Raw genomic sequence first — 27,910 nt, forward strand, 5'->3', positions numbered from 1 at the left:
CAAAGAATTCTTTCTGGAATTCCCCCTACTTTTTATTCTGCAGTCTCCTTAAATATTAGCACGCCAGGTCCTGATGCCCTCAGCTCTGTCACTGCTACAGTGTGGTCCTTCTTTCAGCCTTGGTTCCATTGCTCTGTGAGATTCTTAAGGTCAGCTTATAAGGTCTTTCATTTGTGATTCTTCAGGGCTCAGCATGACTCCTGAACATGGCAGTCACTCGTGCTTGTCACCACCTCAAAGGGTTTTTGGAATGCATCAGGCTGTAAGTCAGTAACTCAGATAGCACTTGACCACGTGAGCAAGCCGTCAAGGTCCAGAGAGGCCAGCGGTGATGGTTTTGAGGAGGCAGAGCTGATATTGACACAATCAAGTGTCCTGGCGTGGGCGGAGCACTTTGTATAGTGTATATCATAATGCCGCCATTACAGGCTGTCCCTATTTAAGTTGTGTAAGATTTTAAAGTATGTTTTAAAAACAGAGGAAGTAATAGTTTTTTAAAAATAAAACACATTTTTGGACTTCCCTGGTGGTGCAGGGGCACGCTTCCAATGCAGGGGGCACAGATTCAATCCCTGGTTGGGGGTGTTCCGCGTGCCACGCGGCGCAGCCAAAAAAAACCCAAATATATATATATTTTTGGATGAATTCCTAGTCATTTGTGAAAAGAAAATTTTTTATAAAGTGAATAAATTGGCTTTTCATAGTTTACCCAAAGTTTGTTGAAATGACAGTCTTTCATTCTTTTCTTATTAGACATGTGGATAACCAAAATGTGGAGCTAGAATCATCCCTGAATAATGGTGTTTACTTAGATAACAATTTAAGTTTTAATATGATTATTTTCTGACCATATAGCTGAGTGTCTCTGAAATTTTTATTCTTTGTCCTTTTTAAATTTTATTTATTGTATTTTAATTGAAATATATTTGACATATAACATTGTGTAAGTTTAAGGTGTACAACATGTTGATTTGATACATTTATATATTACAATATGATTGCCTTTGTAGGGTTAGCTAACACCCTCTATAACGTCACATAATTATCTTTTTTTTCGGTAGGAATAATTAAGATCTAGTCTCTTAACAAGTTTGATGTTTATAATATAGTATTGTTGTCTATAATCACTGTACTGTGCACTTATCGACTAGTTGCAAGTATACTTCTTAATTACTAGATCACGGTATAACTTTTATTAGACTGTTGTCTAGTAATCTTTAAAATTTTCATTTATTGTCTGTCTTCCATACTGAAATGCATTGTGTTTGAAGCGGTGTGTCTTTTTTCGGGGCTGCTTCAATTGCAGATAGGAAGGTCCTAGAGGAAAGAATTTGGTTTGGTTTTAACATGTTTTGATCAGCCCCTGGGAGAGCTCCACATATAATCAGGTCTAACAAGAAGGCCACCTTGAACCTTATCATTCTGTAAATTTCGAAAGACTTTTACACACATTAATCCTATTTGATATGCAAGAAATCAGTCAGTGTGCAACGTTTCTGAGAATTTCAGTAATCTGTCACATCCAGGGAGGCCAAAAGAAAGAAACCATAGGAGATGCAACAAAATCTACATGCTAGAACCCTAGAGGAAGCTTCGGAGATTTCATTCAGAGAGTCTATATTCTTATTTGATTATGTAGTAAAACAAAAATTCTTTTTGTTTTCCCAACCTGCCACAGATTTTGAAACAGAGAGTTGAAAGAGGCAAAGGGTACTGTTGAGGGCAAGCATTGTGACAGCCCAAGAAATGAAGGTGGCTCAACAGCCAGAAATTGAGGAGAGAAACAGACGTAACAACCAAACATCCAAATGTAAAAGCACACTGATCTGAAGCCACCTCACGTAGGAGGCACACAGACCTCCACACCTTGATTAGCACTGAGGATCCCCCTCACAGCAGCCCAACACAAAACGGGAGAAAGGAGGACCTGAATCTCAGGAAGAGCACCACAGCTGGCGTCTTCTGTTTAAGAGGGCGGGATCATAAATAAACATTCTAGTAAATGATGTACATCAGAAATGGTTAAGATAAAGAGTTTCTTCTTATTATAAAGGAGATGAAGGTGGTTTGGTGTCCTGTTCTGTGGGTTTAATCTGCTTAGTCTCACAGGTCAGGTGCCCAGACAGCCCTTTGTCTTTTCAAAGTAGATGAATGGATTTTTGTGCCACTGGAGAGAACGTCTTCTGAGGCAGATCTAAAACCCCAGACACTTCAACCTCAGGAAACAGGATAAAAGCTGCCAGGTTCCTAAAGTCTCCCGCTGGGGCCCTTAGCTAAACATTGCCTCTTGGGATGGATGTTCAAGTCTTATCCCAGGTGCTTACTCCCAAGCATGGTGATCCAGGTAAGGGAGGGCAAAATCTGGTAGTTGGCACACAGAATTTGGGGCGTGATTCTATCTGAAGAACTAATCCCCAACCTAAAGGCAGCCAGGGACAAGTGAGGCACATGGAGAATAAATACCTAAGGAATGTGTTAGTTGTCTTTGAATTTTCAGCATCCAACGTGTTATCTGCAGTTGGCGTTGTAAGTGCTTAATGAATGACTGTTACATAACAAGTTGAGATCCTTTCCTTTCTTGACTATTCCCGCCTTATTGCTCATCAGTCAGCTTTGAAACAATTGTTTACCTTCATATGTAAGAAATACGATCATTCATGTTTTGCAGGCAGAGGGGGCATAATGATGCCATTTTACTGAACCGTGATTCCCCTTACCATAGTTTTTTTTTTTTTTTTTGCGGTACGCGGGCCTCTCACTGCTATGGCCTCTCGCGTTGCGGAGCACAGGCTCCGAACACGCAGGCCCAGCAGCCATGGCCCACGGGCCCAGCCGTTCCGCGGCATGTGGGATCCTCCCAGACCGGGGCACGAACCCGTGTCCCCTGCATCGGCAGGCGAACTCTCAACCACTGTGCCACCAGGGAAGCCCCCTTACCATAGTTTTTGATAGCTTAGCTAAAAACAGAAAGCATTCTTTTGTTCAGCACTTACTTATAGAAATTATGTCTTACCATATATATTATTTCTGAATGGCAATCAGAATATTTTATACTCCTCTTTTTTTTTTTACCAAAAAACAAAAATTTTGACCATTTGCCTCGTTCTTTTCTAGCGGAAGATAACAGTCTGTCTCAAAAGAAGAAGGTGACTGTGGAAGATCTCTTCAGTGAAGATTTCAAAATTCATGATCCCGAGGCTAAGTGGATAAGTGGTGAGTCCTGAGTCCTGAGTGCATGTGAGAAAGCACTTTCCCACTCCCTGCCACTTTTTGAGAGTTTGGGTGTCGTAGTTTGCCTTTCACCTTCTCTCTCTGGCTGTAGAAGTGGATCCTCAGAGCTCTTGCTGTGAGCACCATCTTATTATCAGTCTAAGAAAATGCGCATCTGGTAAAATCAGGCTGCTTCTTCATGGGAAATGGGTCCTCCGTGTCGCCTCCCTGAATCATAATTTCTCAGACGGAGATGTGAGGTGTTGCTAAGCAACAAGACGGGGAGAGACACAGCTGAACCTTCCTCCTTTCTCCATGTTCTTTATTCCCTTTTGTACTCCTCTTGCTTTCACTCCAGCTAGATACAAGGGCCAAAAGGAACTAAAAGGTTTCTTCTAGAATGCTGTCTAATGAAGGAAACAGCGGAGCCTTGTGCATCGATGCAGATAAATTAATTTTCCTCTTGAACTTTAATCTGGATGAAATCTTCTTTGGGCTGATTTTTATAAACAATAAAGCAAAATAGAACTGGTGGAAAAAGGCAGTATGTTTATAAGGCATGTTTTGGTTCAAAACAGTCCATTTCCTGTAGTTGGGTCTGAAACAATTTTCAGGGTGCAGTCCTGGGAGGAAAGATGTAAATGACTGCTCCCCATCTTCTGCAGGCTTTGCTGCATCCCTCTCGTGTAGTCTGGTCCTAGAACCTCTGCTGCTATCTCCATGGATATTGTTTGCATTTAGTCTTAGCCTCAGTGGGATGCACTTGAAAATTAATCCTCAGGTCAAAGAACCTTTGTAGTGGAATGCTAGAGATCTAGTTCACATCCTGCCTTCTACAGTAAATGAGGCCCAGAGAGGTTAAGTGAATTTTCTGAGGTCACAGAGCTAGTTAGTGACACAGCTGTGGCTGGAAGCCTGTCTCCTCACTTCCCCTTTTGTGCTCTTTCCACTACTGTTTTGTTGAGTGACACCGTGTGATTACGTTTTCTTGCTGTCAGACTCCTCTGAAATGCTTCTTATGCTTCACAAACTCTTGAAAATCAACCAGCATTGACTTTTTGCCTTTAGTCTCCTACTAGGACAGTAGCTTCTCCTTTGTCCTCCACTATGGCTTAGGTATTAATTTCTGATCCTTAGATTCACTTATTTAAAAATTAAAGAAGTAGCTGAATCTCAGAGGGAATGTATTTTATAAGATGGAATTGGGGAGAAATGAGAGCAGTGTATTGTGAATGCCAGTGGGGGGCACATGGAAATCCAAAGCATATATTGAGCCAAGGTCTTTGTCATTTGACTGAGGAAGTAATTTTACCTTTGGTGTTGAGGGGGACTCAGCCTCTGCTTCCTGTTTGCATTTACCCATATTGCGGAGGAAGGAGGTAAGCATGGATTGTGCGCTGGCCTGACCTTGGGGATAAAAGGTGATCGCTCTCTTCTTAAGGAGCACAGAGTCATTCTGGGCACAAAACGGGGAGGAGCAAAGGCAGCCGGGAGCGAGGTGCAGGAAGCGTGTGATGCCCTTATCCTCCTGAGAAGGGGTTTCAACAAAGGTGCATAAACTTGGTCTCAAAGGTATAGGGTTCAGAGCAGGTCAGAGGGGGCCCTGCAAAGACTCCATGAGGTGCTAAAATAATATAGGGAGATCTTCATATTAGGGTGCCCATGGTCTCAGACTTGGCCTAAACCAGCTTTCCCTGTGCAAAAAATGTAAAAAGTGTAAAAGCAGAGATCTGGAGGCCCAGGGGCACCGAAGTTTCTGCAGGAACCCGTGTCGGTTACTGTTGAAAGGTGTTTTTGTATCTCATGAGCTAGTCCATGCTGCAGATGTGCAGAGCTGGCTCTGAGATGTGCTGGCTTTCTGGCCGGAGGAAGCCAGCCAAGATTTTGTTATAGCCACAAAGCTGGGCGTTAATACAAGCAGTTGAGAAGTGGCCTTGTGCCCAGCAGAAAATGCCCAGCCTCTGTGTTTCAGCAGGTTAAGTCTATTCATAAGACCACCTGCGTTTCAAATACACATGACTTTGGGGTCCAGGAGCTTTCTTAAGTGGATTCTTCCTTTGTAAATGTAAGCACAGTGTGAAGTTTTACTGCAAATTAGCCCGGTGGTCAGGTCTCCCCAGAGACCAGGCACTGTCAAGAGTGTGAGGGACCATTACTGTTTCCCCTGCCCTTTTAGCTGCCCCCCTCCAACTTTTCCTTCACTTATTCCTCTTCCTGATCAGTCCCTTGCCTCCTGCTCCCTGAAGATGTAATAGCTTAAAGTGGATGAAATAACTGTGGTGATTAACTGTGCCTTCATAATGGATTTTTACAAATACCACAAAGAATTCATTCACTTTTTACATTACAAGTGTAAATGTGAAGATCCACAGAAAGACTACTATACATTCACAGGGTTAGCAGATGCTGTGGAGCTGAGATGAGCTTTAGAAATTATCAGAACATTAGTTCATTCAATTAGTGATTATTGAGTGTCTACAATGTAGCAGGCAAATTGCCCATGGACCCCCAAAATGCAAGCATTTTTTTTGCCTCTGGAACAGTTTCCCTGTGGTAGACTTGGAGTCACCACACACCACCACCACCACCATCTACCACCAGCATCACTACGGCAACCTCATTCTTCTCCTCTTCTTCCTCCTTTCTCCTCTGTCTGTGCCTCCTCCCCTTCTTCTTCCTTACTGTCACTAACACCACCACCACCATCATCATCACCATCATCACCACCATCATCACCACCATCATCACCATCATCATCACATTATCATCACCACCACCACCACCATCATCATCACTGTCACTACCACCATCATCGTCATCACAGTCACCATCATCACATCATCATCACTATCACCACCACCACCATCACCATCATCATCATCACATCATTATCATCACCATCACCACCATCATCATCACCATCATCACCACCATCATCACCACCATCACCATCATCATCACATTATCATCACCACCACCACCACCATCATCATCCCTGTCACCACCACCATCATCGTCATCACAGTCACCATCATCACATCATCATCACTATCACCACCACCACCATCACCATCATCATCACCACATCATTATCATCATCACCATCACCACCATCATCACCACCATCATCACCATCATCATCACCATCACCATCACCATCACCATCAACTACTGAGGGTTTCCCACATCTTAAGCTCTCTACTAAGTGCTTTGCACACATTAAATCATTTAATTCTCACAACTACCATTATTCACATTTTATGGATGAGGAAACTGAGCCAAGGGTGTTTAAATGACTTGATCAACATCACACAGTTAATAAGTAGCAAAATTCAGACTTGAACCTAGGTCTCTCTGGTTTCTGTAAACGGCTACATTGTATAGAATCGAAGCCCCCTGTCTCCAGCCAATTTCTCTCACAACCTCACTAGTTACATTGTGTGTTTTAAGCAAGGCTGTAGGTTGTATTTCAGAATTGTTGCCATTCCTTAAATTTTCTATTGTAGTATCCCTTACTCTCATGGTGCCTATGTTGAACTAACAAAATACCCAAGTGATCAAGAAAAATGGGGTAATTCCCCACAGAGAAAGAGACTTGGCTCTTTTAGTGCACATTAACCCCTAAAGTTAACAAATGTTTCTTGGGTTTAATATTGGAGTTAATAGTCTAGAACTAAGATGCTTTATTTATCAGGAGAAAATGGATTGGGTTGGGTTAAATTTCTCCTCACCCATTTTTATACTAGAGACGATTTTTTGATCTACCTTTTCTGAAAATGATTGGTGTAACAGTCTTCAAATTCTCTAATGTCCGAAAGCTCTTGTAGACTTCCCTCACATATTTGTTGCAGCCCCTGGGTCAAGTCAGATGAGGTGTGTAGAGCAGGAGAACTGACAACATCTGAACTCACTCGGAGCTCACTCTGAACTCCCTCCTACAGAGGGAGAGGCACACACTTCCTGAAATCGCCCAGGGTGTAGTCTCGCCGCATATTTGCTTAGTTGAGTAAATTCTTCTGCCTTTTATAAGCGACCACATTGGACTTCTCAACCTTTTGGATCCTTTAATGTGCTGTGCTGGGATATGAGGTAGCCACCGTGATGAGATCTTCTGGTTACTCCAGACACGTAAGTCCATTTATGTCCATGAACCAGTCTTCCTGGGCTGTCGTGTTCCCTCTTTGCAACTCCTAGATGATGGATCATTTCAAACCTTCTCCTCTCTCCTTAATTTTCTGCAACCTTCTTCCCATCCTAATTCTCATTTAGAACTACTAGAAGAAAGCTTAAGAATACTCTCACCATCACATCTCCTTACCCACCACCATCTGCACCTGCCATGCGCTCTGCCCCTCCCCCAGCCTGTAACCACAGGACCTGTCTGCGCTCCATCTACAAAAATCAGAAGTGAACTTGCTTCACTTACTTGAGGAATAATTGTAGCAAATGTCTCCTTTCTTCTCTAAATGTTCATTTTTTTAATCTCTGTGTCAGATTATTCCCATCGTCAGGCAGATAACGCTCTTATTTGCCTCACCGAAACACACACACAAAGCTTAGCGTGACTCCACCCTCCCCACCGAGCACTGCCCACTTTCTTGTTCTCCTCTGCAGCCTGAAACAGTTGTCTCTGTGTGACATCTCAGATTACTCTTCTCCAGTTCTTGCCAAGCCCACTCGAGTTAGGCTTTCACCCCCAGCGCTCCCTGACTCTCCTCTTGTCAAGGTCACCAGTAACCTCCAGGTTGCTCAATTCCCTGGTCACGTCTCAGACCTCATCTTAATCTGATCATCAGCAGCATTTGACACGATTACTCCCTCTACCTGCACCAGCTTTCTCACTTGACCTGTAGGTCATCACCTTCTCTTGGTTTTATCTCTGCCTCATGCAGCTCCTTCTCAGACTCCTGTGCTGGTTCTCGCTCTTCTCTCTGACTTTTGATGTTGGTGGCCCTGGGACTCAGTCTTCATCCTCCCCTTTTGGTATCTATACTCATTCCCTCTGTGCTTTCATCTAGTCTCATGGCTTAAAATATTCACCTACCAATGACTCCTAACTTATTCTCCAGGCCAGACCTCTCTCCTGAAGTTCTCAGATGTCTCATAGACATTACAACCCTAACTTTAATCTCGCCAAATCTGAGTTCTTGACCTACCTCCCCACCCAAAAAAAAAACCAAACAAAAAACCAAACCCACCTGCTCTATGCACAGCCTCTTCCAATTCAGCTGATGAGAAATTTGTTCTTCTGGCAGAACAGGCTGAAAGACTTGAAGTCATCGTTTACTTTGCTCTTTTCCTTGTACTTCATATCTAATCCACCAAGAACTTCTGCCAGCTCCGCCTTCAGAATACTCAGAGCCCATCTTAGATTCAGTCAGGCACTCCTGCCTGCCATTGGCATATTTGTCAGCTGGTTCATCTAAAGGATACAGGACTGGAGACAGGCATGGCAGCAGACAGGACCAGGAGCCATGCTCATCAGTGGACCCTCAGGTAATGGCTCTGGTACAAGCAGAAGGGGTCACTCACATGGGTGGAGTTTTTATGTTTCCACCTTTAGATGTCTGAAATCCTCAAGCCTCTGTACACTCATTCAGTCCCATGACTCTAGTTACTATCTATATGCCACTGAGTTTCAGTTCTGCAGCTCCAGCTCAAACCCTCTTCTGAGTGTGTTGTGTGTGTGTGTCTCCCTGACTGATTTACATGTCCACCAGGATGTCTTGTGGACACTTCGAGTTCACGGGTCCGGGACTCATCTCCCCGCCCCCGATCTCCTGTCACAGAACTTTCCCTGGCTTTCCACTGCTCTCAGGAGAGGCGTGCAGCCCCAGCCCTGGGCACCCTCTGTTTCTCAGACTCTCTGAGATCAGTCCCCTTACTTTTCCTGCCTTGTCCCTCATGTGTCCCCAGTTTTCTTTTACTCTGGACCGACTTGAACTTCTTTGATGGCTTCTGAAGTCCGTCTTCTTTTTCCCTCAGGGTGGTTCTCACAGGATGTTCTTTCTGCCCAGAACACCCCTCTTCTCTATTCTACTCTCATCCCTCCTCAGCACCACCCCTACAGTTTATCATTTTCCTTTGATCTCTCCCTAATTCTCACTCCCGCCGCCGGCTTTTCTCTGCTGCCTAGCTCTTCTAGATTCAGGCTCTGATGCATCCTGGACTTTACCTTTTTTTTTTTTTTTTTTTTTTTTTGCGGTACGCGGGCCTCTCACTGTTGCGGCCTCTCCCGTTGCGGAGCACAGGCTCCGGACGCGCAGGCTCAGCGGCCATGGCTCACGGGCCCAGCCGCTCCGCGGCGTGTGGGATCTTCCTGGACCGGGGCACGAACCCGTGTCCCCTGCATCGGCAGGCGGACTCTCAACCACTGCGCCACCAGGGAAGCCCCTGGACTTTACCTTTTATTACACACATTAAATATAATTATTTACTCAACGCCTGTCTTTCCTTCCATGTAAACGCCACAGGAATAGGATTTGCCTCTGTTTAATTACCATGTGTTCGCAGCACCTAGCAAAGCACCCGGTCTGTGGCCATCTGCTGGCGCTTCTTGAACATTTTCTCATTTGCTACTTAACCTAGTTTTGGAGGCTTCCCTGGCAGTCCAGTGGTTAGGACTCCACGCTTTCACTGCCAAAGGTCCGGGTTCAATCCCTGGTCGGGGAACTAAGATCCCACAAGCCACGTGGCGTGTCCCTCTCCCGCCCGCAGGGAAAAAAAAAAATCCACTTTTAAAGATAAGGAAACTTATGGACATGCTATTTTACACAGAATGGTTGAAAATCCTTTCTGATGAAGTTGATTTAAGCAGAGACCTGAATGTGAGAATCATGCAGATAAGCTCTCTGGGGGAGGGTGTTCCAGGCCGCCTGGAACAGCAGCCACAGAGGCCCTGGGGCAGGAGCCCACGTGGACTATCTGTGAACAATGTCCAGCCAGAGAGAAGAGCCATCGATGAGCCCAGAGGGGAAAGTGGGACCAGGTTATGCAGGTTCTTGGGAGAGGAGGGTAGCCAGTGAGAAAGGGATAGAATTTAGAGAAACAGGAGTTGAGTGGGAACTGAAGGTTTTAGAGAGCTTAGGCTTAACTGTCGTATCAAATATTTTTATTATATCTGAATTACGTATTTACTATAGTAAATTAGAAAAGAGATGAAAGCTATTTTAAAGGATGAAAATAAATCCCTTGTAATTCCATCAACTAGAAATCACCACCATTACATTTTCATATTTATCCTTTTAGATAACATAATATGTGGGACAATGCTAACTATATTTATTACATGGGGAAAAGTTTATAACACATATCATAAACATATTTCCTTGATCATTTTAATGTCTTCAGAGGCTCTCAGTACATAAATATGCCTTAATTTGGTCAGTCTTCAGAGACTGAAAGTTTTGGCTGTGAGTGGAAACAAAGTGACAGATGTGAAAAGGCACCATGAACAACAGTAAATGAACAGGATGTGCTGGCCGCGTAGAAAGGGAGGGGACGGGAAGACGTGCAGCAAGGATGCCGCGGAGATGGTAGCCTGGTGAACCAGGACCACCACTCCAGGGATGTGAGTCAGCTTGTGTGATCAGATACAGAGTTCAGAACAGAGGTCGATGAAAGGTCACCCAGTGGAACGTTCTTTAAGTATTGAGAACTGGGCGTGACGCCGGCCAGTGGAAAGCGTGCATCGCTGAGGAGCTGCTTACACTTGGGGAAAGGGCAGTGGGCTGAGGAGGTGGCCTCAGAGAAGACCTGGGAGAGGGCGAGGCAGGAGAGCTAGTGCTCGGCTGACTTTGTGATGGCAGGCGGAGGACACGGCAATGAGAAGTGGCCCCTCAGCGGCTGCAAACCTCTACCTGCGCCAGGAGCACGTTTTCCGCAAGTCTCTTGTACAGTCTAACCCATGTTTGGGTTTTGTTTCCCCTAATCAGACTAGTTTATATGGCAACTACCCTCTACTAACCGTTTCAGACTATAATGGGGGAAGGCGAATTCCAGAAAGACGGCGTGATATTTGTATATAAACGGCTTTTTGCTTTCCCTTCATCACACTTGCCAACAACAGAAAAATGGTCTCCTCTGTATCTATGACATCAGTCACTCTGCACAGGTGGTCTGATGCCGTAGCACCTGGGGAGAGTCCTGGGCAACACACGTTCTCGAGAAGAGTATTTGCTTTTGCAGGTTCTCTCCTGGGAAGTCAGCCTGGACTGAAATTTGGCAACGGGTTGATGAGCCCCATGCCCTGTGCTCTGGGCAAGGCGAGGCCACCTGCCCCCTTCCGGGACCCGCTTTCCCCTGCCCAGTGTCTTCAGGATGCAGGCAGGCCCGGGGCTGGATTAGCTTCTCTGCAAGCTCCAGGCCAGGCCTGGCCTCCCAGCCTGCTCTCTCCTCCGCTTCAGTGGAACGTGGTGAAAGCCCGCGGTGGCCTCTGGCTCCTGAATCTCTCCACTCTGTCTGCTGATTCTTACTTCCATTAATCCAGGCACTTGTGAGCAAAGAGCCCTCTCTGTCTCTCGGACGCTCTGTGGGAGAGACTGTAAAATTGGAGAAAATTGCTTCCTTTGAATGTAGGAAAATAACAGGTGGCTGGTTGATCCTGGAAAAGTATATGTTTTAGAAGATAAAATTGGAGATAGTGCACAGGGCTCAAAGCAGCTTGATTTCCACATTTGCTTTCTCTTCTTCTCTGTTGTTATTCTGAAAAACCAGATAGGTTTTTTTTTTTTTTTTTTCCTAAAGCTCAGGGGGTTAGATGGAGGTGGAATTCGAGTTTAAAATGGTTTGGGTATTTCTGCTGTTTTCGAAGGCCACATTTTTTCAATGAAAACCATTAAGTCTTAGAATTGCATAGAGTCAAAAAGTTCCCTGGGGGTTATTCGGCACTGCCTGTACCAATCGGCCAGCAGTCACTGAAAAGGAATGCCCAGAAAGGACAGGTTTCAAAGAGTGAAAATGTTCTTACGTGGCTCGGTGTGTGGAAGGAGATAATAATAGTAATCATTTTAAGTCATTACATAAAATGCACATCGAAGAGCATCACCGTGTCTTATTAAAGCCCCTGAGAAACAGATGAAATGTACATGTACAGAGTACATGTTTGGGTCAAGCACCCATTTATTGAATACTTTCTCTCGCTTTTGTTGTAGTTTTCGAGGTTTCCCCCTTTCCTCAGGAGGAGAAAACCCAGTCGTCTGGCGTGAGGCCAGTTACGCCTCGGACTGTCTTAGTGCAGTAAAGGCCACCCCCACCACAGCTCCCGTATCCGCCGACCAAGACGGTTCCCCAGCTGCCTCTCTGCGTCCTTCCGCCTTCTTCCTCGTGCATCTCCCGTATTTCCAGTGTCTGAGCTAAAACGATTATCTGCTAACTGTCCTGCGAGGTTTTCTATTGGAGTTACTGGCAGGAAACAATCAAAAGAGGGTAGCATTTAGTGCCCGGGGCAGTAGAAGCAATAATAGCAGTGAGCAGTGTAACAAATGAGAACAGTAGCTACGTTCAGTAACTTAGTGCCTTTGTCTGTTCTCCCTGTGTGTGTGTGTGTGTGTGTGTGTGTGTGTGTGTGTGTGTGTGAGAGAGAGAGAGAGAGAGAGAGAGAGAGAGAGAGGGCGCTTTTATTCAACAATTCTGTGCTTCAGAAGCTCTCATTCACTCTTTATGGCTTGATCCAAAATAAATTCTCTCTGGCTTTTCCCAAGGAGAAGTAGTTGCTCGCTCCTCCAGGTTGTGCTAGAACTCTGTAAAACTTCCATCAGAGCATCACCTGGAGCATCGTCTTAGGGTCCCCAGCCTTGGGGACACAGCCCACTCTGCAAGGCTGGACCTGCTTCACCAGCAGCTAAAGGAGCGTCTGGGGCAGAGGCGGGGCCAGCCTGGTTCTTCCCTTTCCGAGGGGCATGGACACTATGTGAACATCACACTCACCGTTTTTGGTCCTCTGTCTGAGGGGCCAGGCCCTGCTGCTTGTAGTAATTCCTGGTTTGAGGAGTTGCACCTCTGCAGGCTGAGCTCGGCCAACACTGTCCCAGCAAAGAGAGGCGTGTTCTGAATCTTTTCATCACCTTACAGCTGGCAAGTGCCGCTTCTGTGGGAATTTAGGTACAACCTCTGTCTTTGTTGAATTGAATGCAGACCCTTGGCAGGAACGAAGAGTGAAATCCCATTTCAACTTTGTTTGTTTGCATTCCAAAGGGACAGGGTTTTTTTTTTTTTTTGGATCTAGGAAAACACACACACTCACACATGCACCCATATATTTTTTTTCTTGAGAAAAGAGATGTCAAGTGAGATTGACATGTTGTGTTTCATCCTCAGTGAGGTGGAGAGACAGTTTTCAGAATGTTCTATGGCTGTTCCAGGGCTTCAAGGCTGGTCAGGGCTTTTCCTGAGCATCCCGCCCCACATCACTCAGGGTGTGCCCTGAGGTACCACATGTCACTGCAGGAGATCCGCCTTCAAGACTAGATCAGAGTGCAGGGCAGGTTGTCCTCCCAACAGTGGCCTGTCAAGGGTGCTTTCACCCCCGCAGTGCACAGCCCAGGACTCACAAGTTTTGTTTTATTTTACTTTCATCCAGATTAAGGGAGCCTGTGAAGTTACCTAAGTCCTAATTTTTCTGCAGCTGTTGAGCCCAGGGGTGAGATTCCTTTGTGTCTAGAATGCTCTTTTAAAAGCAAATCGGGAAGTTCTATTAATTAGAGCCTCTGCATCCTTGAATGCAGTACCCTCACACAAACACTGACATTTTCATTTATTGTTTCAATTAAATTATCCCACCAAGTCCTTAACCACATCAGCCTACTAGAGGCTAATTAATTATCATTGACACCTTTTCAAACATTGACCACCTTCTTAATTAATAAAAAATGAATCACTTGATCTCTTCCATAAATGAGTGTAATCCCTGATGACACATCAACCCTGTGCCCATGGCATATCTAATTTTGTGTTCAGGTGTTTGTTTACATCTCTGCCTTGCCCTTGACAGCAAGCTTCTTAAGGCCGTAAGCATGTTGTTGTGACTGTCCTATTTCCCTCATAGGGCAGAGTGTCTGGCATGTGATAAAGTTTCTGTAAATATTACTTGACTGAATGAATGACTCAGGGGTCGGGCAGATCGAGTATTCATGGACAAGGACTCTGGGTAAATGAATTTCTGGTTGACTGAAGGACAACCAGGTTCTTTATTTGTGGTGACTCTTGGCGTTGTAAGAAATCACACATACGTGTGTAATGATAGAGATGTATCCAATTCCATTTTCCTGCTTTAGTAGGGAGACTAATGGATGTGGTAGAGACAGCTCCTGATACTAGACGTGTTCACCCCTCATAATTTTTGTCCTTGCCATTTATTGATTATATGCAAAATGTGCCGGAAACTGTGCTAAGTCCTTTACCTGCACTGTTTGAACACAGGTCCTACAGAAAGTGGTGGCCTTTTCTTTTCTTTTATTATTTTTTTATTTTTAAAATTTTTATTGGAGTATAGTTGATTTACGATGTTGTGTTAGTTTCAGGTGTACAGCAAAGTGAGTCAGTTACACGTATACATATACACACTCTTGTTTAGATTCTTTTCCCATATAGGTCATTACAGAGGATTGAGTAGAGTTCCCTGTGCTGTACAGTAGGTCCTTATTAGTTATCTGTTTTACATATAGTAGTGTGTATGTGTTAATCCCAGTCTCCCAATTCGTCCCTTCCTTCCCTTACCCCCTGGTGACCATAAGCTTGTTTTCTACATCTGTGCCTCTACTTCTGTTTTGCAGGTAAGTTCATTTGTCTGGTGGCCTTTTCAATACTTTGTTATGTTTTCTGGCTTCTTCTCAGACTGACCCCCACCTCACTGTCCGTCCTGTGCTCTGCTGTGGCTCCCGTGCCAATGAGCCTCTCTCGTCTCCACTTTGTCCCCTGCAGGGACACTCACTCCTCTGATCTCCCAAACTGAAGGACACAAAACTGCTTAATGGCAGCCTTTTAGGCAGGGTTGGGGGTCAGGGAAGAGAACACTTTCACACCCCAGAAGATGGAGCAGCTTAGAGGTGACTGTTTCCCCTCCATCTTCTGAAGGCCCCTTGGCATCCCTGCCTCGGAGAATTTTCAGTGCCTCCTTTTTTCCGCTTGCTTAAGGCCTTCCCCAAACCCAGTGGCCTTGCTTTGCTGCTGCCGCTTCCATCACAGAACCTGTGAACTCATCCTCACTTCCCTGCACAGATGCCCACGGCAGGGGCTGGGCGCATGAATCAGAGTTGCCTGCAAAGTTAGCGCGAATCTCCTGTTCCCAGTTTAAGTGTTTCGGGGGCCTCCTGGGCAAACCAAATGGCCAGCGTCCTGTGCTGTCCTTGCAAAGCTCGGCATCTTCCAGAAGGAGGCGCTCTGAGTGCCGGGGTAGGTCCTTCTAATATCTGGTGGCTTACAAGCGATTGATATGGAATTCACCTTTTTTCTTGTCTCTTCTTATATCTTATTGGAGCAGAAATAGGGGGAGTTTATAGGAATAGACATGTTGACAGCTGGATTTTTTTTTAAGTATAGCTGATTTACAATATTATGTTAGTTTCTGTTACACAGCAAAGTGACTCAGTTATACACATATGTACATTCTTTTTTATATTCTTTTCCATTATAGTTTATCCCAGGATATTGAATATAGTTCCCTGTGCTGTACAGTAGGATCTTGTTGTTTATCCATCCTATATGTAATAGTTTGCATCTGCTAATCCTAAACTCCCCATCCATCCCACCCCTGTGCCCCCGCCCTTGGCAACCACAAGTCTGTTCTCTATGTCCGTGAGTCCATTTCTGTTTCGTAGATAAGTTCATTTGTGTCATATTTTAGATTCCACATATAAGTGATATCATATGGTATTTGTCTTTCTCTGTCTGACTTCACTTCGTATGATAATCTCTAGGTCCATCCACGTTGCTGCAAATGGCATTTTTCATTCTTTTTTATGGCTAATATTCTATTGTGTATATATACCACATCTTTATCCATTCATCTGTCGATGGACATGTAGGTTGTTTCTATGTCTTGGCTATTGTGAATAGTGCTGCTATGAACATAGGGGCGCATGTATCTTTTTGAGTTAGAGTTTTGTCCAGATATGGCATCTGGATTTTTTTTTTAATGCTCAGCAGATTTGGGGCTTTTATAAAGGTCCGGATTTCCAACCTAAGGGCCAACCTCACATCTGCTGCTTCAGACCCAACACCCTGCAGTCCCAGCAGGGACTGTCTCTTGGGTCACAGTCTTCTCTTCTGTGTTCAGACGCTTTACTTCTCTGAATATCCTGGGCTCCTCCACAATCTCCATCTCCAGAGAAAACAGCAAACAACTTGCTTATGCAGCATCATTATGCAGATGACTTAGCTGTGCTCAGCAACCCTCCCTCTGAGCTCCTGCCTCGGTTGCCAGTCAGCCTTTCTCAGTAACAGCCAAAAAGCCAAATTAAGGAGTTTTTCCAAAGTAAAGACAGAGTTCTGGGACTACGCTTTGCAAAGCAAGGAACCGAAAAGTGGCTTCATTTTGTTAATTTCTCCCAAGTCAGACCCTTAGACGGGCTTTCATCCCCACCAAAAGTAAGGGGGAAATAGAACAAACCTCAGAAATGACAATGTAGCAGAATGCTTCCTAATAACACTAGTGTTACAGATAAGGATCTGTAACCTCTAGGATCAGAGAGGTTCAGTCACTTGCCCTGGGTCACACAGCTCGCGAGTAGCAGAACTAGTCTTTTTAAGGGTTCTGTCTGACTTACACTGAAAATATTTTCTGAGGGTTCTGAGAACTTGCCCAGAGTTCAGTGGAAAGTCTGTTTACTACATACAAGAGCATTGATAGAGTCATTGTGAGGTTGAATCCTTACGTACAGTGGGAGTCTGGACGTGTCTGTGAAGCACAAGACAGTGTCCCCTGGGCAGTTTCTTTTCCCCTTGAGCTCTCTCAGGATCACCCAGCTCACTAGGTGGCCTGTGGCCTCGTCCAGTGCACGCATCACCCCCCTTGCTGCTGGTCTCATGTGAGCCTGGCATCCTGGGAGGTCACAGCAGAAGTGCTGGGTATGGGGGAACCGGGTTATCAGCAGCCCCCCGACCAGGTTCCGCAGGGCAGCCAGGTGGAGTGTGAGCTCTGCTTCCTCCACCAGGTTATTTGCTTCCTTTTGCTGTTTGCCTTGTTTTCTCTGTTAGCTTCTCAGCCTCCACTCAAACACCTTCAGGCACCAGATACTTTCCTTAAGACAGTTGTGATCTGCAAAGACAAATGCCTAAGAAACAAACAGATAAACCTGACAAGAATAATGTTGCCGGATAATTATTTTTAGGACTGACTTTTGTGTTTTTGTCTCTAATCTGACATTTTGCTAGTAGATTTTCAGTAAATCCAGGCTAGTTACTTGGGGGTTGATAAGTTCCACGTTGGGAATTCTAAAGGACAGATGTATACAGATCCTGCCCATATTTTGTCTTGTTCTCACCTCTGGTAACAGGGATTGTAGAGCAATAGCCAGAGATCAGGAATGCATCTTAGAAGTCATTGTAGCTATTTAATACCTTGTTCATATTGTCTCGGAAATGAGATCCGTGCAGTCTGCCTGTGAATACACACCAGCAGTAGGCACGGGGTGTGCTGTGGGCAGCTAGGGGCAAGGCAGCTTTCTGGCTGGAATCAGAGTGGTAAATGGCAACATAGTGTAATACCACCCTTTCCGGGGATGTTTTCTTTTCCGACTTTCTTCTCAGTGACTCCTCACATGAAAATAGGTTTTTACTGAACATAAAATGCCTAGGTTGGTGTTCATCCTTAAACCAAATTGTTGGGTTTTTAAAACTTAATTTGGCGTTAAGAGCCCGAAGTAAGTCAGCTTAAACCAAAAAATGGATTGCAAATAAGAGGCTGCTCATTTACCAGATGATGGACATGAGAAACTATGACCACATCAGCACCTCTCTGAGTTCTTCTTTAAGCGAAGAAAAGCCTTTCTTCCTGATGCCCGAATCCCACGGACAGGACTAGAATAAGTCATTAAGGGCCTAAGAGGAGATGCAGTGTATTAAAGGCCAAAAAGCACTTTCCATTTCACTTGACTCTCAGGTAAACCCGTGCTCTCCTTTACCCTTCCCATCATCTTCCTCTGCCTTTAGAGCCTCAGATTCGCCCAGGATCTTTGCCTCTCCCTCTTTTGAATCAGCACTCAACAGCAGGGTTTAGAAGAAGAAGAAGGACTCCTCCACCTTACCTCATCCCCCCTCCATCTGACGCGTGTCCTTGATGAACAGGGAAAATGAATAGGACCAGGGAGCAAGGTCATGCTCTAATTTTTATTCGGGAGCTTGAGTTTTTTTGTTTTTGCTGTACGCGGGCCTCTCACTGTTGTGGCCTCTCCCGTTGTGGAGCACAGGCTCCGGACACGCAGGCTCAGCAGCCATGGCTCACGGGCCCAGCCGATCTGCGGCATGTGGAATCCTCCCGGACCGGGGCACGAACCCGTGTCCCTTGCATCGGCAGGCGGACTGTCAACCACTGTGCCACCAGGGAAGCCCTGGGAGCTTGAGTTTTAAATTAACACTGCTGACTGTGAGTGTTGGATGTTTATTCTAGGTACTGTGGAATGCCCCAGACATAAGCAGGGGGATTGTGATTTGGGGCTCCCAAGCAAAATATGGCAATCTCCCTTTCTCTGCTTGTTTATGGCCTTAGCAAATCTTCTACTAATGCGTCTTTTCATGACTTTTCTTCTGGATAGTAACTTAATCTTTTGAAGTGATTTATTTCCAACTGCACTAGCTCAAGGATTCATTCCATCATGGCACCAAACAAGACTAAGTCTCCAGGGATCAAACTACATAAAACAATGTAAACAGGTAAAGCAGCGTCCTTGAATATTACTCAGCCATAAAAAGGAATGAAATTGTGCCATTTGCAGAGATGTGGATGGACCTAGAGACTGTCATACAGAGTGAAGTAAGTCAGACAGAGATAAACAAATGTTGTTTATTAACACGTATATGTGGAATCTAGAAAAATGGTACAGATGAACCTATGTGCAAAGCACAAATAGAAACACAAACGTCAAGAACAAACGTATGGATACCAAGGGGGAAAGGGGAGGTGGGATGGATTGGGAGATTGGAATTGACATATATACACTACTGATACTATGTATAAGATAGATAGCTAGTGAGAAGCTACTGTATAGCACAGGGAAGTCTACTTAATGCTCTGTGGTGACCTAAATGGGAAGGAATTCCAAAAAAGAGGGGATATATGTATGCATATAACTGATTCACTTTGCTGTACAGCAGAAACTGACACAACATTGTAAAGCAACTATACTCCAATAAAAAAACAACAAAGCAGCATCCTTGCAGCATCACCATTCACTTTATAAATATTATTAAGTGTCTGCCAGATGCCTGGAGCTCTGGTTAGTTAGATGACTCAGGGTCATAAAGAGATAGATAGAAGGCATTGTTTGTACCTGGTATGTAGAACATAAGGCATGTTGTAAACGTTAACTTATAAAGCATCAGTTACTTTTATTTGCTTGATTATTCCAGGGTGGTATCCCCGCACCTCATGCAGTGCCCAGGAAGTGTTAGTTAAATGAATGCATAGAGTGAAATAAATGAATTCACCCCGTTTTGTTCCGGAAAAGATTGGGAGCAGGTCCATGCCAGCAAAAGGTAGCAATATAAGAGCCCAACAACCACAAAAGGGAAATACTGGGAAAGTTGAGATAAGTATATGTTGATTTTATAGGAATCTCAAAGGAATAAAAATTCTCTGTGGCGTGAGATAGCCAAAGGGGCCCCTCCTTCTTGCCTCCACCTCTGCCCTCATTCTTGTCCTGTCCTCCTCCATCTGGCTAGGCACTGCACCAGATGTTGCGTATGCATTAGCTCATTTGATATTCACAGCAATTCCTGTGGTGTCTCCATTTTACATATGAGGAAGCTGAGGCTTAGAGACGTAATGAATCATCTGAGTCCTGTGGCCAGTGTCACAGCAGAGCAGATGACTTCAGGTTTGTCTCTCTCCAAAACCTGTTATGTGGACCCTACACCTGCTACAGGGAGCTGGTCCTCTAAGCAGGATGGAGATCTTGTTCTCATTTTCCCCTTTCCTTTGCATCTGAGGCTTTGTCAGAAGATCAGCTGTAAAACCCTCTTAGGGGTGAGACTCATTTGAGACTATCCCATAAGATGTGGCCCAGAGTCAGGAAATGGCCTTTCACCAGCCAGTTAAAATCCATGCAGCTCCTGTATCTGTCTTTTAGCCAAGGCCCAGTGACCCCAGTTTGCAGGCTAACCTGAGATTCCTCTGGAAGATAGTGCTTCTTATATGGCTGGTGTTCACAGGAGCGATCACTGCAGTTCAGTATGGGGCCTTTCAGAGAAGTCATCCGACCTGAGGACAAGGGCCCCAGGGCTGTTGCAGGGGCCACATCTGAGGTAGAATCAGATCTTTCTGAGGCCCAGCTTCAAGCCTTTCTCAGGCCTTCTCAGGCCTTTGGGACAAGTGAGATTTTAGTGAATGAAATATAGTTGGGTGAGAGTCATTTTACAAGAGGACAAAATGATGACATGAATCCAGATCTCAGTCGGAACTTGTGTCATCTGTAAGCACAGACGCGCGACTTTCCACGCTTCAGGGAACTGGGCACCTGGGACAGACACACCATCCAAGGTCTCCGGGGAAATTCTATTCACCTTGACATGAAACAGTTGAGGCTTGCTGGCCCATCATTTTGTTTAAAGATGTAGAAGACGGGACTGAAATATTTGGATTGACTTTGCTCTGAAATTGACTTTCTTTATCTTTTGAATGCCTAGAGAGATTAAAATAGTTATAGTATGATGACAGTCGTCTTACATAAATGAAAATGCCATTTGATGATGTGAAATCTTGCTAGTTTTAAGAAACAAAAATGCCTGGAGTAGTTCATTTACACTAAATTGGCTTTCTTGAACTGTGTAATTATTTTTAATTTTTAAAAGAATTCCGGACGAGAAGTGCTATTTCTGGCATTTCACATGTGTCATACTGTGATTGCTAAGCCTCTGTATAGAGATGCAAGCACGGAGTTGTTTTCTGTGCCAGGGGATACATCATGGATCAGTAAGAACCACGCAGCATTCGTCGATCCCTCCTGATATGGAGCTGCTGGGCGTCTCCAAGACGCCGTAGAATGTGGGATGAGACAAGAGCCAGGAGCACCATCTGACAGACTTCCTAAATCCCTTCCATGGAAAGCGTGAAGCCATGGAGGCTGGACGATTTCTCCAGTTCATACACCAGGCCTTGTGGTTCCCAGTCCAGGGTTTTCCCATCACTCCTCTAAAACAATCAGTTTCACTCCATTCATTCATGCGGTCAGAAATGGAAAAAATGGTATGAAGAAAAATAAAGACCTAGTCCTGCCCTCAGGAAGATTAGGGGGAAATTGAGAGAAATAATTAAATGATGTAAGGAACCACGAGTGCTTCCCCAAGACACAGACAGAGTGTAGTGAGGGTACATAGAAAGGACATTGAGAGAATATACAAACTTCTTGCCGTAAGGGCTCAGAGAGTCTCTTGGGGTGACACTTGGACCAAAGGGACATTTCAACATTACCAGGACTTTGTCAAGGAAAAATGCTTGGTGGTATAAGGTGAGAGGAGGGAATTTTGTTAATATCGCAGGAAAAGAGACGTGGCTTGTGGAGAGCTAATCTGGGAACACTGGGGGGACTGGTGGGAGTCGGGGGGTAAGTGGGTGGGGGTCAGACCACAAGGGCCTCTCTGCAGGTTGCTCCTCTGAGCAGGGGGACCCGTGGTGGCCTCTGGATGGTGACACCTGCCCTGTTTTACTGCCTGGATCACAAGGGCGGAGAGTAGATGTAGGCTAGGAAAAGGACGCGTATATATGTTTTTATGAATCACTTTCTCCATTCAGAGTCCTTCGCAGGGCACAGTGGGGACAGGAGGATGGCTTAAGCAAAGTCTGCCTCCTTTAATAAGCTCTGAAGCCAACAGGGATGGTGAGTCATACACACAAACGGCCGTGTATGTACCTGGATGCAGAGAGGGGAAGAGAAGGAAAAAATCCCTGAGCATTGGGCCAACAGTACATCTAGCAAGGGCTCACTGGAGCTGATTTCTGCAGGCCCTTGTTAATGACCATTAAATAAATTCCTGCTGGAGTAGAGTACATCTCCTCCACCTTGATTCAACAATAGGGAATACCCAAGCCAGAGTACATATTTGTAATAGACAATTTACTGGGCAAAGTCTTACATTTTCTTAAGGAAGAATCTCTTAAGATTTGAGGATTTCACAAATAGTGTATACCTTAATTTTTAACGATGTGCCCACGATATGTTTTTAAGAGTTTTTTTCTCTCTAAAATAAACACTGGCACACAATTTATTTCAGTAAAAATACAAATGTAAGTGGACCTCTTAAATGCATTAAACGTAATCCGTTTTCTCAGCGTCTGGGCCTGCAAATTTCCTGTCTAGAAGGAATGAATTAATTTCTGAAAAGGAGCATGAAGATGTTACCAACATTAAAGCTATGAGAATTCACTTAATGTAATTAACTTGACCCAAAAGGGGAATCTGGGAGCCCAGGGATTTAAGGTTTTTACTAGATGAGAATATCCCATTACCAGGTATCATCTATTTATCCCATAATTTCCAGCATTTCTACTGGGAAATGTCCCCTGAGCACTGAGAAGGAATCGCACATGTGGAGAGACCAGAAGGAGAGTTGGGCTCCCTTCTGTCCATGGCAGGAATGGAGCTTTGACTCTGTTATATGCTTTGTAGGGGCCTCTCTAACGGGAAGGGGAAAGGGTCCTTTAGATCTGATCCAGCAACAGCATCCAGGCAGTGCTGCTGAGCTGGACCAGCCTCCCTCATGGTCCTACAGGAGCTTGGAGTGCCAGCTGGGAAGAAGCTAGAAGTCTGCCTCTATGTCACATCAAAAACTAGAAGCGTCCACCCACCACCCAATATTCTTTAAATGTCCAGTGTAGATCACCCCTGCATAATGGTAGCTAAGGAATTTTGGATTTGTTTTTAATTGTTAAAGCCTGTATTACTTTGAAAGAAAATGTGTCCCCCATCTTCAAGGAAGTCGCATTCTAGTTCGTTCGGGCATTAATTCACTCAACCAACACTGTGCGGAGGACCTACTATGTGTCAGGCACTGTTCTGGACACCAAGGATGAAGGTGAAGCCAGCTCCCTCTCTCAGGGAGCTTACCTTATAGTTCGGAGGATGGTATTTCTCAGAGCTCAAAGCCGGGGAGCGCGGAGAAGAACCTTCATGATCTTGTAGCCCAGCCTCTCCTTTTACAGATTAAACAACTAAGAACACTAGGATAGCCAGTCCAGGCAGCACGTCTTCTAATCTGAACTGTATCTGCTGAGAGAATTTTTAACCTGGAGTTGAGACTGAGGGACGAAGGGCAGGTGGGGAGATCTGTCCTCAAGAACAGGAATGGGAATAGAACTGTCTACATAAGATCATCATCCACAGAAAGACGTTCACAATACGGGATTAAGTTGAAAAAAAATGAAAATAGCATAAAATATACCCATTTTTCTTAAAAAGAATCTATATTTCCTACATATACTTAAGAGGGAAAAATCTGAAAGAGAGTAAAACAGAGTGTCAGCAACTTATATCTCCTGGAATCAGGCTTATGGGTGCTTTCCTCCTTTCTGTTACTTATCTCCATATCCCACCCCTGACCACTGGACGCCCCCCCCCCAATCTTACTTTACACCAAAACCCAGCCAGCTCACCCCACGAGGTCACATGGGTATTCCTCCTCAGCTGGGCGATGGGGAGGGGGTGGATTGTGTCTCTCTCATGGTAACAAGAAAGAGAAGACGCAGTCTGGAAGGAGCTCTATGTTCAGGGAAAGGTGTGAAACAGAAGCATGGAAGAGAATAGTCTCAGAGAACAGTGTCAGCCTCTCTCTGTGTAGTTACAGAAGACGTCAGACCTGACATGTGACTTAAGTGAGATAGAGATTAGAAGAGAGCCCTCTGAAAACTTCCAAGTTCAGAAGGAGTTGAGAAGGAGAGTGAATTACTCAGACTGATTTTGGCTTAACCAACTAAAAAATTAATTTTCCTCACATGCAGGACACCAGAGATAGATGGTTTGTGGCTGGTGTCACTGCCCAAAAAATGTCATCGAGAGTGCCGGCTTCTTTCAGAGCAGGGTTTCTCAGCCTTGGTACTGTTGACATTTGGACCATGTAATTCTTCGTGTGGGGCTGTCCCATGTACTGTAGGTTATTTAGCAGCATCCCTGGCTTCCATCCACTAAGATGCCAGTAGCACCCCATCAACAATGCCTCCAGACATTGCCTAATGTCCCCTGGGGTGTAAAGTCACCCCGCTCACCCCCCTTTGAGAACCACTATTGTAGATCCCTGATCTTCCATCCGTAACATGCGGCTTTTATCTTCAGATGCTTTAAAAAAGAAAAGCAGGCGGTTAAGTTTGTTGGAGAGTAACCACTTTACAGAAGACGCAGTAGCCTTCTGCCCTGGACTTGGCTGTGTGACTGCGCTGTCTTCTTGCATGGAAGTGCAGGAGGGGGGTATTTTTTTTTTAATTTTATTGATGTACAGTTGATTTACAGTGTTGTGTTAATTTCTGCTGTACAGCAAAGTAACTCAGTTATGCACATATATATTCTTTTTCATATTCTTTTCTACTATGGTTTTCACAGGATAGTGAATCTAGTTCCCTGTGCTGTACAGTAGGACCTTGTTGTTTATCCATCCAATATACGATAGTTTGTGTCTACTAACCCCAAACTCCCACTCCATCCCTCCCCCATCCCCCCATAGGAGGGGAGTATTTTTAGCTGGACATATTGAATCCCGAGACAAAACTGAGATTCCTACAGTAAAGAGGAGGAGGTAGGGTGGACCCTGGGCGGGCATCTGGCAGTGTGGACCACAGGAGGTCAGAGGGGAAGGGTAAACAAGTGCGCGAACCCACAAGGGCCCTTGCCGTGCTGTACGCTGTCTGGAGCTCCATGTCCCCACCCTGTAGGACCACAGTGTGAGCCCCGCAGCAGTCCATTCCCGGAGAAACCAGGCTCTTGTTTATATTTAGCACCCAGTTTAATCTGACCACCGGGAGGAGAGTCGTGGGTCCATTCGTGTGCACGTCACAGTTGTCACAAACTCCACGTCTTGGTGTGGAGCCAGCAGCTGGGCGCTGGTGTGGAGCGACATAACTGGCCATCACTTAAGTCTCCTCATTCATTTTCATTGTATCAGCTAGAAAATTGTTTTAGAATGTGTCCTTCATCCTTCAGAACACCAGACCCTTTCACTTATTTTTACTTTTTTAACAAAAAATGTCAATCCCATATACCATTAGAGAGTGGTCAACTCCACATCCCCCCACCTTAAATTTAACGATTAACAAGCCCATCCTTGTTTCAACTTCAGCCTACAAACACCCCACACATACAACTATTTTGAAAGAAATCCCATACACTGTATCTTTTTACCTGCACGTGTCCGGGGACCCCAAGACCACCCTGGGGTTTGGTGATCCTCTAGGAGGGCTCCCGGGACTCAGCACAGAGTTAGTCACAGCTGTGACGTCTTACAGCAAAAGGATGCAAAGCAGAATCATCAGGGGGAAAGGCACATGGGGCCAAGTCCTGGGGACACTGGGCACCAGCTTCCAAGAGTCCTCACCCAGTGGAGTCATGCAGGACACGTTTAATTCCCCCAAAACAGACTGTGGCAACACGGGTGAAATATCATGTCCCAGGAGCGTCGTTAGAGACTCAGTGCTCACGGGCTCTGTGCTCACAGGCTCTGTCTGGGCTAGTCACACGAGGCATGGGGGGCAGGTGCCCAGCACATCCCCAAATCCTAGACTCCAGAGGGACAGCGGGGGTTCAGCAGAAGCCACACTGTACAGCGGTTAGGCACAGACAGCCCTCTCATCAGTTTGCATGAAGATGCTCTGGATGTAGACAGTGGTGACGGCCGCACAGCTGTGTGAATATGCCCCCGAAACACTGAATTGTATACTTGAAAATGGTTGCACTTGTGACTTCCATTACATGAATCTTATCTTTGAAAAGATCCGACCTGGCACCATTTCTGTAAAGAGTATTGAGGGAGATAAAATTTATGAGTTGATTTGGGGACCCGGTTGTATGATGTTGAATGTCAGGTCAGGCGAGTGAATTCTATCTTGTAGCTCCTAGGAAGACCATCCTAGGAAGATTTTGCTGAGGGCCCTGAAATAGGATGTAGATGGTGTGGAAGGGCAAGGATCAGGAGCTTTCCTAGGAGCACAAGCCGGACTTGAGAGCCTCCCCAGGGGACCCGCTGGGTAGCTGATGATGGCCTCGTTTCCCCAGCATCACAGACGAGGGCAGCGCAGCTGTAGCCGCACACCCGCACTACACTCAGGGTTTTCCTGAGATGTGACAAGCTTCGCGGGAACACCGCTTTATGCTCCCCCTCCCACCCCATGAAACAAGGGTTAGGAAAAGGAGAGCTTCTACCCCCGGTGGAGGAGAGCTGGATTGGGGTGGGGAGGGGGCAGTGCCCGGAGATGGAGCCATTCTCTTCCCAGCCTGTGCTCCCTGGGGATTTTTCTTCCAATGATGGAAAACCACACACCCATAGCATCCTTATCTTTTGACTCTCCAAGCTTGAAATGTATGGAATAGTAAAAACAAACAGATAAAAAACCAAGCAAAGAATAGTGCCAATGCCAGTCTGTCCGCAGGCCACATGGCTGCAGGGGTGTCCTTTGGGGACGCTTCACACAGCTCTCAATCATTCTGAAACTCATGTTACTTAAAAACAAAAACAAAAACGTAGCAGTAAACTCAGATGTATTTAAATAGGCCAAGCTCTCTTGTAAAAAGTTACATGATGACTTCCAGCATGAAGGTATGCCCTCTCTGGGAGGGTGCTGGACCCTGAGTGTGCCCTGGTGTGGGCGCGGGCCTGACCGCAGTGCACGGCCAACGGGCTCGGAGGACATTTGGAGTAAAGAAGATCTGGGAACGTTTCGCATTTGGACTGGAGCTTGAGTGAGAGACAGGAGAAAGTAGGCCCTTGGGACCTGGAGTGTCATTCTGTGAGCACGTGGGGGCGCTCCAGGCCACCTGAGCATGGGAACCATGGGATCAGGACCACGGTTGAGGACTGTGACTTTGCAGCAGGAGAGTGAAAAGGACAACATGCAAACTAAGGCACAGGCTTGCGTAACATTTTCATTAGTCTTTTCAAGTGTGAGAGTCTTCACACTTGAAGGCTTCCGTGCTTGTAACAGGAAACCAGAACTTGTCTTTCCAGGTTTCTGCCTGGTCGGCTGCTGTTACCATGGTTATTCCGCCCCTGCATGATTCCAGATCCCCTGAGAATTCCATTTATTCTTGCTTTCTCTGCTTTTCCTCTAACACAGAAAATTGAGAATCCATCAGTGAGCTGAGAGTACCTTTCTCAATACAGTACCGCCTGTCACTGTAGCGTTCCTTCGCCAAGCAGGCAAAGTAACAGGCTTATTTATCCCTTTGTGTGTTTGCCGTATATGTGTTTATTTATTCAGCAGATATTCACTGAGCCCCTTCAGGTCCTGTGGTGATGAGGAAACAGCATCACAGTGAAATAGAGCGAGTACCTGCTTTGAAGTCAGGAAACT

General features: G+C 45.3%; 1 protein-coding gene across 3 annotated transcripts in view; it reads left to right on the plus strand.

Annotated features, from left to right (window-relative positions):
- The window catches only part of DPP6 (dipeptidyl peptidase like 6), a 767,208-nt gene that overhangs the window by 390,012 nt on the left and 349,286 nt on the right, over positions 1-27,910 (plus strand). For all 3 annotated transcript variants that reach the window (XM_079932483.1, XM_079932484.1, XM_079932485.1), the window contains exon 3: positions 3,115-3,213. In XM_079932483.1, coding sequence (XP_079788609.1) covers positions 3,115-3,213 — 99 coding nt within the window. The remainder of the gene's footprint in view (positions 1-3,114; positions 3,214-27,910) is intronic.

This window comes from Stenella coeruleoalba, assembly GCF_951394435.1.
Source record: "Stenella coeruleoalba genome assembly, chromosome: 9".
Lineage (NCBI taxonomy): Eukaryota > Metazoa > Chordata > Mammalia > Artiodactyla > Delphinidae > Stenella > Stenella coeruleoalba.